Raw genomic sequence first — 15,324 nt, 5'->3', positions numbered from 1 at the left:
TAAAAATGGAGTTCAGGTAGAGATAAAGGCTAAAAACAAAAGCACCCCTGGTTGTGTGCTCCCACAGGGCACAGCTCTGGGGAATTTACACTTTCAGAAATCCCAAGGCCCAGTGCAAAAAGGCAGGGAAAAACCCACTTCGTATGAGGGTGGGGTATTGCTTTGATGGAGGGTGGAGGGTCAGAAAATTCTTTTGTTTCCTATTTTATTACATCAATGGCTTGAAAATTTTTATTTAACTTCAGCAAATATTGGAAATAGAAAAATGAATTCTGCAGAATTTCACAAATAAAATTTTCAATCTCTACTAACAAATGTTATCATTTGATGGCTAAGCAATTATAATGCTATGAACATTCACCACAATGGATGTGCTGAAATAGAAAACAGGCAAAAAGAGACATTAAAATATTACTTACAACAACATTATTACAACATATTTTCTTTAAAATTCCAACATGGATTTTTATCACTTCAAAAGATATACAGCATTTCCATTATATTTGCAAACTTAACCTTATACATCTTTTAAAATCTTGAAAAATTCTTAAGCAGTCTAAAAAGCACTTAGCAAAGTTGGTAAGTCTACGTAATGGACTACTATCCGCTCCAGTATCAACGTGAGCTGAGGAGAGGGCTGTAAACACTCAGTACCACACAGCATGCATAGGCTATACTGACCTTCCTTCTGCTGCACTGCGACGTTACTGCGCTTGTGCTTTACTGTAAGTAGGGAAAGCTGCAGAGATCCAGGGAGTGGCAGAAAGAGTATTTGTTTTTGAGCATTGCACAAGATCACTAGATTCAAATTAGCTAACCACCTTGAGTCAACTTGAGGCCAAGTTTCACTTGGTATTAAAAGCTTGAATCCTGGGTCACTTGATTTAGATCAGGCTAGACAAGAGAAATGAGGCTCTCGTGTGGGCTGGCTCCATCCGTCCTTTGCTCATATAAGAAGGGATCCAGTTAGTGTAATGCACTATTTGGCTTATTTTTGGTCTGTAATTATACCAATAGTACATCTGATATTCAGAAGGACAAAAATAGGGCATAGTTGAAATTTAAAGTGACAACGAGCACACTTAGAGTGGTGTGTGATGGTTGAGAGAACTTTATACGCACAGAAAACTACTGCTTAATTAGCCCACCACAGTAAGCTTTTAAAACTCAACTATTTTTTCTTTTTCATCTTTTGATTAGAGGTTTATGACTATCAAAAGCCACCTTGAGGACCTGGTGTCTGGTAGGCACGAATGTACCAAGACGACACGGGGGAAGCGGGGCGCGGAGGGGGTCACACTAACCTCAGGCTCCTGCTGACACCAGCACCGACCTGCACCACTGCTCACCTGATCAGCACAACTGAGGCAGGGCTGCTTCCTGGTTAAAAGACCTATATTACAGAATCCATCACTGCTTATGACCAGTCAACACAATATTCAAGTAACAAGGTGTTTAAATGAATACGTGAAAAAAAATTTTACCTAACACTTTACACATCTACATAAAATTAAATAAAACAAACTTTTAATGCATATGCAATACAACTTATATCTTTTAGGATTTCTAAACTAAAAGTTAAACTATCATTTGCTTCAATGGTACTATATTTTGCACAATAACTTATACTTAGGAGAAATTTTCCACAAAAAATATATATAATTATGACATTCACATTGATAATTTTTAAGAAGACAAAGCTTAAGTGAACATTGCATCCAAAGCAGTTGCCACTGTGTCCCCCTTACACATCCAAACACAGCCTGCTGATGCACCGAAGTCTTGATATGTTAAAAAGGGTCTTCCCGTAAAATAAGACCAAATCACTTGGCTTCTAAAGCTAAGTGATTTCTTGCATTTACAACATCATTGCAAAGACAGTGTAATGAAACGGTTTAAAACACAGTGCTCTCTTACGCATGAGACTACAATGAAGGCCCTTGGGCAAAGACAAACTGCCTGTTTTCCTTCTGGCAAGTGAAAGCGACATGCCCCTCCCCCTCGGAGAGAAAGCCGCAATTCAGCTGCTGTGAGAGCAAGTACTCCAGCACGTGACTCTCCGGGACTGGGGCCCACTTGGTGTCAGGAACCAGGTAAGGGGATGTCTGAGCACAGACAGAGGCCTGGCACTGCTGGGATGCCTGCCGTGCCACACAGGACCCAGCACCAAACCTTCAAGCACTGCCAAAGGGGATCGATTCTTAAGGAAAATAGCCTGGGGTGAAGAGAGGAACAGCAGCTCAACTGGCAGGGAAACCACTGCAGCAAATTGCCTACTGCTTCCGTTAAGAGGAAGGAGGTCTCGAGAAGAAGCAAGGAGAAGCGAAATCTTCTTTCAGGCCTAGTGTCCCCTTTAAGCGACGTGCAAAACTTATGCCGCCTCTTACCCACGTTTTTCCTGCCATTTTCCAATTACGCAGCAGGCTCATGATGAAAACAGAATGAGCCCTACGCTGTGACTAGTGTTACCGTGCCGGCCCGTGTAGGTGGGCGCGGCGAGCTGTGACGCCCCTAGCCCCTCTCACGCTCTTCTTCACCAGCTCGTGATCAACAGACACCTCTCGCAGGGACAAGTGTCGAAAACCGGCAAAGTCCCATTTCACTCCCCTTTCGAATGACCTTTCTCCAGATTTCAAAAAAAGAAGTACAATTCCAAACAATCTAGGTTCCTTGCTGACCTCTTCCTGAAGAGAAAACCAGCTGACTTTAAAAAAAAAAAAAAAAAAAAAAAAAAGCCAAGGTGCTTGGGAGGCAAAACACATCAAATTTTAATTGCATATTTCAAATTCTTAAGAATTCTGTTTATGCCTTAAAGCATCTGCAATTTTTTTTTCTTTTTGGTATTGAAAGCACAAAAAATATTTAAATGATGCAAAAACCAACAACAAAAAAGCTCCTTCAACACATTTAGTGCAGGCTGAACCAACTGTGGGATGGGGAATGGGTCACATTAGAGCACACCTCGCAGTCTACCCTCAACCCCTCAAGAGCCCACGGTCTAGCAAGAGAATAAAAGTGATTATGGAAGTTTTAAACATTTATTAAACATTTGTAATTGTTCCCAGTCCAACCAGAGGCATTACATACCACTTCGCAGACTGTTTCTTTCCATCTTGGTCTCACTAGAGCCAATAACTGATCACGTCTCTGTCCTGTACTATCGATATAATATTGAGAGAGGATGGTGCTCATGTGGTCACATCCGTACATGACGGACACAGAGGCTATGTGGAGTGACATGTGAAAGGCCAGGCATACCAACAGGACGGGGAACAAACAGCATGTAGCTTTTATAAAACCATCACCAGCTATTCCAATACCCTTTATTATTGCCCTAACCTGACATTTAAAATCTGCACACTGTCAAGAACCTGCAGCAAGTTCTCCCCTGTCTCCTAATCTCAGTGATGTCATCTTTGGCAAGCAATAAACTTTAAAGAAGAAATAAGACACCGAAACAGAAAAAGGGTTGAAAACATGGTTGCCAAAAGGAGAAGGCACCAATTCCAATGTACAAGCACCAGGTACAGTGGTATAGACCAAATCTCTTGGAGTCGGGCGGTGGTGCGGGTGGGGGGTCAGGAACAGACAGGGTGGCGCCCATCCTGGCGTGACGACCTGCAAGCTGACGGCACGAAGTGTTGCGTCCACGTTCCCTCTGAGCTAGTGTCCAAGGACAGGTGCTGCGGATCAGCTTCCTGCCTCGCGGGAAGGGAGGAGGGAGAGGCCGCGGCCAACTGGATTTATAAACCATAGTCACACCGACATTTGGGGAATATGAGTTGCGTCAGGCTGTCTGGCACGATCAGGGTTATGATGCAGTCTGCCAATATATCGTGATTTCCAAAGAAGCATGATATCACCTAGGTGGATGCCGCAGAAAAGAACAAGGGAAACTTCCTAGAAGGCCAATGGGGTCACAGTTACTCTGAAAATTACATTATGCACAAAGTAGAGCTTGCAGGCCATGCAGGAACAGAGTCACGCCTTCCGAGTCGACTACCTGTTCTGAAGCCGCCGACGGGGAAGAGCTGCTGTTGGTGGGCCGGGGCTCCGACTGAGGCAGTGGTCCCCAGGGTCGCAGGAGGCGGGCAGGCCATGGGACCCCCCTCACTTAGGCAGAGCGAGAGACGCAAAGAGCTCTCCGGGAAGTGGCGCCAACACGGAGGAACGAGCAGAGAATTAAGGCAGATGTAGCACAGGACTGGAAGTGTATGCCTTTTTGGTAATAGCTGCTTGTCCACAGAGATGTGATGCAGATGGCTAGGTGATGTCTTGTGATACCTGAATCCTGGATAACACAGTCGTCCATACCAAGTGCTCAAAGCCACCAGAGTCTCTCATGAGGCAGATGCGTATCTGACGTCAAGAACAGAAGCAGCCTGAGAAGAGGAGAAAAAGCAGAATCAAAGACAGGTAAACAATATAGGGGGCTTCCCTGGTGGCGCAGTGGTTAAGAATCCGCCTGCCAATGCAGGGGACGTGGGTTCGATCCCTGGTCTGGGAGGATCCCACGTGCCGCGGAGCAACTAAGCCCGTGAGCCACAACTACCAAGCCCGTGCGCGCGCCTAGAGCCCGTTCTCTGCAACAAGAGAAGCCACCGCAATGAAAAGCCTGTGCACCGCAAAGAAGAGTAGCCCCTGCTGGCTGCAGCTAGAGAAAGACCGTGCACAGCAACAAAGACCCAACGCAGCCAAAAATAAAATAAATAAATTTACTTTAAAAAAAGACAGGTAAACAATATAAACTGCTAACTCCGGTCTGGTGCAGCCCAACCCACCCTGCCCCGCAAACACAGGGCCCCGAGGCAATGCCTGTGCTGAGGCCAGGCGGGCGGACGGAGGGCGAGAGTGTGGCCCCTGCGGCCACGTGTCTTGGGTTCAAATCCTGGCTCTGTCCTTTCTAGCTGTGTGTCCTTGGACGAGGTATCATTTCTCTTTGAGCTTCAGTTTCCTCATCGGCAGAATATACATAATAACGATGTCTACTTCACAGGATTAAATAAGAATCCCTGCAAAGGGCATATCGGCACAGTGCCCGGCAAACAGCAACACTCAGGTGTCCTAGGACCCGCCGTAGGGTACACATTGGTGCCTGCCCCGTTCAGCAAACAGCCACCAGAACACGCTGGGGTACAGACGATACCAAAGATCACGGGATCTCCTTAGAAGCTTCAAAGGCATTTCTTAACTCTCTACTCTCATTTTTTAAGACTGACTTCCAGACCCAAGCCTAAAAGTCGTAGAGCTCACTGCTACCCCCGTGGTGTCTTACTTCTAAGGAAACAGCTGAGATAAGAGTCCAGAATCTGAAAGCAGCTGCGCCTTCAGGTGAAATCCCAATTTATGAGAACGGCCGTTAGTCAAATCAGATTTCTCCTCACTAGTAACACACTCAATCACTCTATAATTTTAAGCGAGAATGTGTATCTCCAATTCAGTCACTTTTAGCATCCCTCTGTGCTTTTCTGACACCTCCCCATACTCTATCCTTGGCCACCCCAGAGAACTCTGAGTCTCAAAAGCTCAACCCTCTTGGGCTGCTCTCCCTCCTTAGCTCTGAAGGAAGAGAGCCCGCAGCTGCCAGACCGCTATGTTTCCAGAACTTCTCAAATCTGATGGCCTCCTCCCTGTCTGTACTGCATAAATACATAAAACCCGAGGGCAGGCAGGACACCAGCAGACATCTTTCTCAGCAGCTGGATTCCAAAGGATAAACAAGAATGGGAAATTACAAGGACACTAAATTCTGAGCACTGATCAGACAGACAATTAACCAGTTCCCTTAGGCCCTTCGTGGACACAGAGAAGCAGCTGGTCCTTACAGATTAATTTCTTTCTGCAAACTAACATATGGAGAACAGAAAACCAGGGTGGTGAAGCAGGAGGGCTGGTACCATAAGAAACATAAAAAGAAAGGGAGGGACTTCCCTGGTGGGTCAGTGGTTGAGAATCCGCCTGCCTGTGCAGGGAACATGGGTTCGATCCCTGGTCCAGGAAGATCTCACATGCTGCAGAGCAACGAAGCCCGTGCACAACAACTACTGAGTCTGTGCTCTGGAGCCCGCGAAGCACAACTAGTGAGCCTGCGAGCTACAACTACTGAAGCCTGCGTGCCTAGAGCCCGTGCTCCGCAGCAAGAGAAGCTGCCGCACTGAGAGGTCCACGCACCACAGGAAGAGGGGCCCCTGCTCGCCGCAACTAGAGAAAGCCCGCACGCAGCGACGAAGACCCAACGCAGCCAAAAATAAAAATAAAATAAAATAAATGTATAAAATAACAAAATAAATAAAAAGGGATAAAGAAAAGGAAATATAGGCATGCACATGCGTGCACGTCTGTGTGTGTGTGTGTGTGTGTTAGAGAGAGAGAGAGAGTGAGTTAGTTTTAAATGACTAAAGAAGTGAAAAAATTTTAAAGGAGCTATAAAGATTATATATTCGGGTTGAGTTAGATAATCCCATTCCTTCTGAAGAGAAGGCTGGGTAAACAGACACAGGGAACATCAGCCATCAGAGAGAGAGAAGACGTGCTGCTGGGCGGGGGAGGCCAGCTATGGCCGAGCCAGGCAGACAGGCTGAGGGGACTCTGATGTGCCATCAGCACCGCAAGCGGACCATGAAGGATGGAACTTCTGGACCAACAAGAAACGAGGAAAATGTAGCTGACTTAGCCTAAGCCAGTCAGTCAAAGAGCCAGGCCTAAGAAAATCATGACCCTGGGTCCTAAATCTACTATCTCATTTTTTATGCTAACCCTGCTGAAGCTGGCTTTGATTAAATTTGAGAGGCAGGTAATCTGAGTTTCCTATTATTTCTGCTTCCTGGGACTTAAGTCAGAAAACATACTGCGAAGAAAGCTTTCACTCTCGCAAATTCTGACGTTCTTTCCCCAGTAATCCTCATCTTTTCAGCGCTTCCTAAACTGAGTCCAGGACTTCAGGGAAATTAATTTGTTGCTAAAGGGGAAATTAGCACACAGACAAAAATCACTGCCAACAGAGAAAAACACCTTTGCTGTGCTCATGTGCTCTCCTGCTCCATGGGCAGGCCGTGCCTGGGTGTGACTCAAGGACCCCACTCACATTGTCAGTACTATAGGTTTTGTACACTTAACTACAAAGATTTTCTGGTAGAAGGCTCTAACGAGTCTAATTTTAACAGAACTAGTGTTTATCTCCTGACAGGCCTGCAAAAGCCACTCGCTGGGTGTCCTCTTCACACGGCTCTCCCCCGGGGGGAAAAGGGCAGCATGGGCAATACAAAAGAGGTAACTCCAAACCACTCCTGCCTCATTTGGGGAAGACGCTGATGAGAAAGTGATAAGCAAATTAACCCTTAAATTGCCATGTCAGTGAGCAAATGCAAATGTTAAAGGCAGCAGCAATGAACTCTTGGCCCCCAGCCCTGCCTCAGCATCCGTGGGTGGGGGGAGGGGGGAGGTAAACGTGCAGAGGGAGGGGCAGCCTCCACAATCTCCCCCATCCCGACCTCCGCTGCCCGGGGCTGATGAAACCCGTGCCACCACCTAGGAGACGACCAGGATGGCAGCCTCCATGCAACCCAGGACCTACAAGTGTCCCCATCAGTACTCCAGCAGGTCAGCCCCAAAGAGCAGCACGGCAAGCGGACGTGGAAGCAGACAGACCAGGAACCTGCAGACTCCCCGGTGCGCTCGTAAACCTCACAGGAGATGACAGCACATTTCACACGACTGAGCTTTACTGATACTCAAGGCACTTCTAACTTACGGTTTTAGGGCAAAGCTGTCATTGTATTTAAGGAAATATTGGTAATGTGGAATACTTTGTGGCCGGAGGAAACCAGGATGGAATTAAGAATTTGTCCAGAAATTAAAATGTGAATAATATACGTAGTGACCAAAAAGTGACTGAAGTCAACACATGTATTATGGTATTTACAGGTAAAAATCAAGTTACTGACATAGCTGAAACCTAACAGTATTTCTGCAGCTGGAAAAGGTCATCAATGAAGACACTAACTGGAGAACTGAGTATGAATCTGGCAGAGATCAACTGTTTCAGACTTACCTCGTCTTCCTCTTCAGGCATCTTGACAGAATTATCCGGGGACGTTACAGGTTTCTGGTTACTGGGACCATTGGTTTCTTCCTTCCCATGTTCTGCCTCCCATTCTTGTAAAACTTCATCTATGTTGAAGCGGCGTCGATAATTTACAAAAAAGTTTTTCACTTGTACCACTGATTTGTTCCCAATCACATCTGAGATTGCCTGAAAATCTCGGCCGTATTTCCTGATGGCTAAGGATGTAAGAAAGCATTTTTTTCAACACGACAAAAATAATAAAACACACACACACACAATTGAGACTTACCCCTTATCCAGATAAGGAAACATAGAGGCTTTCAACAGCAGGTACTATCTTAGCGCACTAATGGAAAAAAGTAGTATAGAGTCCAGTGTGGATGACTGGCAGAGACACTCCGTGTGACCCTGTCACGCAGGGTCTGTACCTCCCTGACGTATGTCGCATGGTAACTGAAGTCACCCAGCAATTACTCTATGCCATGGACATCCTACACTGGCCTCTTCAGGGTCCCCAGGACTAGAACACCTCCAACCATACAACCCCAACATGCGAGTTGTACTTCCTGACTACTCAGAACCCAACGAGGAGCTGCTAAAGTGAAATACACCTTTAAACACGGAGGCTTCCAGATTAATTTTTACATCTTGTGAGACGTGGGAAAGGAAAAAAGTAAAGCCCAAAGAGAATGCAGTAATTTAGCTAAAATGATGCCCACTAGAAGGACGTAATCCTCCAAGAATTTGTTTCAACATGAATGATGTGCTGGGAGCAGGATGGGGTGTAATTTTTTCCTGAAAGCGACTGCTGTTCCTAAACCTTTATTTTATAAGAACTTCCTCCTACCTTGTACGGCGAGAAGCTGCTCCTCTGTGGTCCAACGTGCGTTACATTTCTGAATGACCTGGGTATTCAAATGAGTCCTATTAGCATACTACCTTTAGAGATGAGTATGTCCTTATGAGGATTAATGAATCTTTTTCTCACATCATAATTTTAACATCAACTAGGTTTATAAAGTTATATCTACACCTTTCCTTCTAAGAGATGTGTACTGGAGACACAGACAGTAAATTCTTAAACATATAAACTCAAGTGTGACTTCAAAGATGATGTTAACATAATCCTACCTCTGGAAGTCGATATGGTTCTATTCCACCATCAAGTTTTTCTTTTAGAGCACTGTTCGTCTGTTTAATATTCTGAATCTAAGGGAAAGAAGATTTTCATTTTTAAAATGAAACACTTTTATAAAGGTATGAAAAGAAGAGAGAACTGAGAAAGCTAAAAGAAACAAAAAACCAAGAGGAAAGAAGTTCCTACCCTGTAAGGTAGCCCAAATTTGAGGTCCCTATGGTATCCTTTGAGAGCAGCTCACTAAGTTCTTTAATTGACTTGCTTAGGGCACCGGACAAGAGACAACCAAGACGGAAGGGTTGGTGGTAAAAAGGCGCCTGCGCACACGATCCTAAGGCACCAGCTCGGCACAGGCGACCGGGGCCACAGAATGCACGACTGCAGCCTGACACAGAAGACAGTGCCTGGGCTCCCACCACACAGAGCTGAGCTGAAGAAAGAGCGCAGGCAGAGTGAAGGCAGGACAGCCTCACAGCCCCGAGCCCCGCACGGACGCTACGAAGGGCAGAAGCCCCACCTGCAGGCTTCTTTAACGGGGAGGAGAAAAGAAAGCAGTATGTCAGTTTTCCACAAGGCTAATTCTGAGCAACAGTAACTTCATTTTCTCACAAATTACCTTTCCCACATTCTTGCTTTGATTCACTGGACCTTTCACTGTCCTTGCCTAATCAAAAGAAAGACACAAACAATAAATACAAACCACTCAATCACTCCACAGCTGCTCTTTAATTCTGCACTCGCTCCTGAGCAAGCTGGGTCACAGGAGGGGGCCCTTCTCTCAACTCTAAGCAGAGGGGCGTTTCTGTGCCTAGCACTAGGGGAACTCTGGCCCTATCATTTTTCATTCTTGAATAATCACTTGAGCAAATAAGAAAGCAAGCAGAGGAACACGTTCATTTTCCCAAGTAAAACATCAAAAATATTCATGAGCAGAAGGTGCCCTTGAAAGCAGAAATCCTATTAAGGCAAAAGAAGAAAAGCAGAAATTTTAGAGATAGGGAAGGGGTGGGAGACGAGTGGAGATGGTGGTAAATCTCTCTCCTCTTCAAAAAAAACTTTTTATACTTATACAATTTTTTAAAACCCCACTTTTGATGACTTACATTTCATAGATTTCCAGTTTCACAGATCCTTTCCTCCTTTGTTTTACTTCTTCTAAAAGGTTTAAGGGGTCGGGAGGGGTGGTACAGGAAAAATTTTCTATGCTATGGGACCAGTGGGCAAGTAAATAAGACCAGCACTTCTAAGGACCAGAAATTGACCCTGTCTGCCCTTACCAAGGGCCTCAAAGTCTGCCAGAAATACAGTCTACTCCACATCTTTTGTAACGATGCCACATCAGAACATAAAAACAACTGAAAAGAAAAATACTGGAAACATGCACAAAATTCACTCTACTGTAAAACCAAAAACCAGGACCTTGCTTTACTGAAATTTGTTTTAGTTTATTTTGAAATGGTACAGATCAGAAGAAAATACTTGAAATTTACTCATAGTAAGTAATTCCAAGCTCTCAGACCAGCATAAGCTGACAGAACTCTCTCTGATAATGAAAATATTCTGAACTTGGGCTGCCTGACAGGGCGGCCACCTGCCACACGCTGCTACTAAGCACCTGAAAAGTGGCTTATCCAACCGAGGAGTCACATTTTTAATTTTTCCGATTTTAATTAATCCGAACTAAAATCTAAAGACCACAAGTGGCTACCACACTGAACAGCACAATCTTAGACTCTTCTCAGAGCTCATGGTTACCAACAAACCACAAAATACCCACAAAATACTGCAAGGCACTCGGATTATGCTCCCTGAATTCCGAAAACTAGGCCTAGAAACTTCTGACAGGGAATGAGCGAATTCTCAAAAGTCAGGGGTCTAGACATAACGGAGCTTTATAATTATTATTCATGGTAAACCTTGTTTCATTTATAGCAGGGGTTGGGAAACGATGACCTACATACCAAATCCAGCCTACTGGCTATTTTTATAAATAAAGTTTTATTAGAACACACACACAAAAAAGTCAGGGGTATGCCCACTAGAACACATATTCAATTTCATGTCCCCCCCCCAACCCATCCCCTCCCCCTTGGCATTCCAGTTACTCTCTTCCTTCTAGCTAGTTTTATATATATATATATATATATATATATGTATGTTACAAAGCTGGGCGTGTGTGTGTGTGTGCGCGTGTGTGTATCGCATTGTGATTAAGTGATTAAGTAACAGGCATTTTCCAACCTGTTCAACACATACATTTTCCCTCTAAAATCAATGGATAAAGCAGCATTGAGATTGAATGAGGGGCTACAAGGTAAAACACCCACAGATTCTGAACTAAAAGTTAGCTCTATATTTTCATTTACCTACGTGTCTGCTCCTAATCATTTTACAAATTAGCAAATGTCCAATGTTTACTCATCAGAATAAGAATAGGGATTAGTTGCCAGCATCATGCCAATCAGAAAGAAGCCAGAGTGGCAACAAGCTGGATAAGAAACAGGATACAAAAAGTAACCAGCATTTAAAGAAAAAACAAAAAAAGCAGTTGACTTGGCCTGGTGCCTTACCTAGAGCTCCTGGCTGAACACAACTTTCTTTTTCCTATTTTATTGGGTATTTAGTGATTCTTCTCTAAGGTCAGACCATTTCATTCTCTCCACCCGGAAAGACCTGATGCAACCAGCGGTGTCTGCTGGCTAACCTGACGGCCGCTCCCAGCCCCCTTCTCACTTGTATCTTTGACAGCGGCTGACGATTTCCTCAGCGCTAGGAGGAGCCGGGCTGCAAAGCCCTGCCACACAAACTCCAGGAGGTTCTGGGAAAGCAAAAGCTTTTCCTCCACCCCCTCTTCTTACTGCCCTGAATGCAGACACGAAGGTGACAAATGGCTTCTGCAGTGTCCAGCGTGAGGCAACAAGCAAGACGAAAAGCCTAAAAGCCAAGAACGGCGGGGCAGGAGAACCCGGGTCCCCGAGCGCATCACTGAACGGAGGACTAACGCCAGCAATCGCTGAGGTTGGCATTTCTTGTTATTTGTTAAAAATAAACCCTTCGCTGTCTGAGCTGCTGTTAGTCAGGTTTCCTGTCCTCATCGGATGACGGTTTCCCTGGCAAGCAACCAGACATGGGGGCATCCAGAATAGCATGCCCACTGTGTGACTGACCGCCACGTGCATCTGAAGGGCAGCTGGCAGAAGCCCTAAAGGCTGTGGAAAGTAAACAGCTGACCTCACCTCTTAGTAAGTCGGCCTCTGAGCCTTCTCTCCAACAATGTCAGCTCTGAGCAGCTACCTTCAAATAAAAAATTCCTGCTCTTGGCCCTGGCTCTGAAAACCAAAGCCTCTTTATCTATCATACTACAAAGTCAGTAACACCTCTGTAGAAGAAAGGGTCTCTTTCCTTCTTTGACATATTGACACCGAACAGCAAGCGTCAGGAACTCACTCAGCAGAGGGGATTGAGGCCCCTCGGAGAGGAAGGTGAAATGCACAGAGGAGCTCCCAGCCCCAGTCACAGAGCTCTCCCAGCGGAGATGCAGCTTACTACCACGCCCTCACACATCCTGTAAGATCAGGCAGGCAAGGATTAATCTCATTTGAAAAAAGAGGCCCAGGAAGATTAAGTGATTCTCCTAAGATTAGAATGCAGCTGTGGCAGCCGCAAGCCCGCAACTCCGAGGGGCGCGCCGGGTCCTGGTCTGTGCAGCCTCCTTCACCAGGGGACAGCCGGGGCCACAGACCCCACCCTTCTCTTCTCAGCCCTGCCAAGGCAGCCATCAAGATTGACAAATCCAAGGCAGCACGAACTAAAAGTGAGCCACCAGTCCATAATTCATCTTGCATTTGGGGTCGGGGGGAGGGGACTAACGGAAGGGCAGCACTGGGCTGCTCGGCTAACTTTTGGGTTTGACTTTTACACAAAATCAGACGAAAAGACAAGGAGGAGCCATTTCTCACATGAAGCACGAATGATCAGGAAAGGATGCGTTTTAAAAACAATATTCTTGGGGCTTCCCTGGTGGCGGAGTGGTTGAGGGTCCGCCTGCCGATGCAGGGGACGCGGGTTCGTGCCCCGGTCCGGGAAGATCCCACATGCCGCGGAGTGGCTGGGCCCGTGAGCCATGGCCGCTGAGCCTGTGCGTCTGGAGCCTGTGCTCCTCAACGGGAGAGGCCACAACAGTGAGAGGCCCGCGTACCGCAAAAAACCCCCAGAAAAACAAACAAAAAAACCAATATTCTTTACAAGAGCACCAGAAATGTACCAAACATGTAGGAATAACACTAATAAAGGAAATACAAGGCTTATTCATAGAGAATGACAAAATACTGGAAGAAACTAAACATCTAGAGAAGTGCAGGGACATATCATGTTCATGGATCATGAGATGTTAATTCTCTATATTGATCTATACATTCAACACAACCCCAATCAAAATTCTAGCAGAATTACTATTCTGGAAATTGAGAAGGTGATTCTAAACTTTATATGGAAATACAAGGGCCAGGAATAGCCATCTTGGAGGACTTCTCCTACCACACATATCCATTCATGATTATGTATTATTAAGACCATATAGTACCGGTGAAGAATGGACAAACAGAACTCCAAACCTGACCGATACACATAATGGACACCGGATTTAAGACAAAGGTCCCACAGCCTTACAACAGGGAAAGGGTAGTCTTTTTTAATGAATAGTACTGGGTAAACTAGATATCCATATGAAAAAAAAAAATTTGACCCTACATGTAACAACATACAAACAAAAACACTACCAGGTAGACTGAATATCAAAATGTAAAAGGCGAAACAACACTTTTAAGACAGTGTGTAAGAGCATCTTCATGACCTCAGGAAAGGTTCTTAACAGAACTCAAAGAGCACTAACCATAAAAGACGAGAATGAGAAACTGGACTACCTTAAAACTAAGAATTTCTGTTCATTAAAAGACACCACTAAGAGGGCTTCCCTGGTGGTGCAGTGGTTAGGAATCCACCCGCCAATGCAGGGGACGAGGGTTTGAGCCCTGGTCCGGGAAGATCCCACATGCCGCGAAGCAGCTAAGCCCATGCGCCACAACCACTGAGCCTGCGCTCTAGAGCCACAACTACCGAGCCTGTGCGCCTACAGCCCGTGCTCTGCAACAAAGACAAGCCACTGCAATGAGAAGCCCGCGCACTGCAACAAAGAGTAGCCCCTGCTTGCCGCAACTAGAGAAAGCCCACGTGCAGCAACGAAGACCCAACACAGCCATAAATAAATAAATAAATGATAGATAGATAGATACCACTAAGAGAGTGAAAAAGAAGCCCTCAGAATGGGAAACATGAGACCATTCCCCCACCGCCCCCGTAACTCCACAATGAGGTCACACAGCATGGTGGAGGGGAGGGCGCTACTGGCATCCAATGGGTCGAGGCCAGAGATGCTGCTAAACATCCTACAGGGAGCAGAACAACCCCCAGAACAAAGAACTTATCAGCCCCAAATGTCAACAGTGCTACAACTGTTGGAAATCCTGATGTGGTGCAACCAGAACTCACGTAAAGTGACGTGACCACTTTGGGAAACTGTCTGGCATTGTTTTTTTTTTTTTTTTTTTTTTTGCAGTATGCGGGCCTCTCACTGTTGTGGCCTCTCCCGCCGCGGAGCACAGGCTCCGGACGCGCAGGCTCAGCGGCCATGGCTCACGGGCCCAGCCGCTCCGCGGCATGTGGGATCTTCCCAAACTGGGGCACGAACCCGCATCCCCTGCATTGGCAGGCGGACTCTCAACCACTGCGCCACCAGGGAAGCCCTGGCATTGTTTTTTAATGTCGGTCGTATGCACACTCGATAACCCAACAACTGCACTCTTAGGTGTTATCTCCAACAAAGATGCACCCACAACACACCCAGAGGCACAGAAAACAACGTTCCTATCAGTATCATGTGTAAGAGTCAAAAACGGGAAACAACCCAAACGTCCACTCAAAGTAAAATGGATCATCTGTTGGGTATTTATACAGCAATGAGAAAGAACAAGAAGTATGGCTGTTACCTGGATAGATCTCACATGCTGAGTAAGAGCCACACACACACACACACACACACACACACACACACACACACACACAC

The 15,324-nt window shown here is 45.8% G+C and overlaps 1 protein-coding gene across 2 annotated transcripts in view; it reads right to left on the bottom strand.

Moving 5' to 3' along the window:
- Nucleotides 1-217: 217 nt before the first annotated feature.
- The window catches only part of RCOR1 (REST corepressor 1), a 119,578-nt gene continuing 104,471 nt past the window's right edge, over nucleotides 218-15,324 (bottom strand). The window contains exons 9-13 of one of the 2 annotated variants that reach the window (XM_027120631.1): nucleotides 9,820-9,867; nucleotides 9,197-9,274; nucleotides 8,913-8,970; nucleotides 8,051-8,280; nucleotides 218-4,382 (exon numbers count right to left, since the gene is read on the bottom strand). In XM_027120631.1, the coding sequence (XP_026976432.1) occupies nucleotides 4,341-4,382; nucleotides 8,051-8,280; nucleotides 8,913-8,970; nucleotides 9,197-9,274; nucleotides 9,820-9,867 (456 nt within the window). In that variant the 3' untranslated portion in view covers nucleotides 218-4,340. The remainder of the gene's footprint in view (nucleotides 4,383-8,050; nucleotides 8,281-8,912; nucleotides 8,971-9,196; nucleotides 9,275-9,819; nucleotides 9,868-15,324) is intronic. The other variant, XM_027120632.1, reaches the window with a different exon arrangement.

Source organism: Aethalodelphis obliquidens, unplaced genomic scaffold, assembly GCF_003676395.1.
Source record: "Aethalodelphis obliquidens isolate GAN/ISIS:26980383/991018 unplaced genomic scaffold, ASM367639v1 scaffold21, whole genome shotgun sequence".
Classification (NCBI taxonomy): Eukaryota; Metazoa; Chordata; class Mammalia; order Artiodactyla; family Delphinidae; genus Aethalodelphis; species Aethalodelphis obliquidens.
The sequence above is the reverse complement of the archived record's forward strand: the minus strand, read 5'-3'. Positions and strand labels throughout refer to the sequence as shown.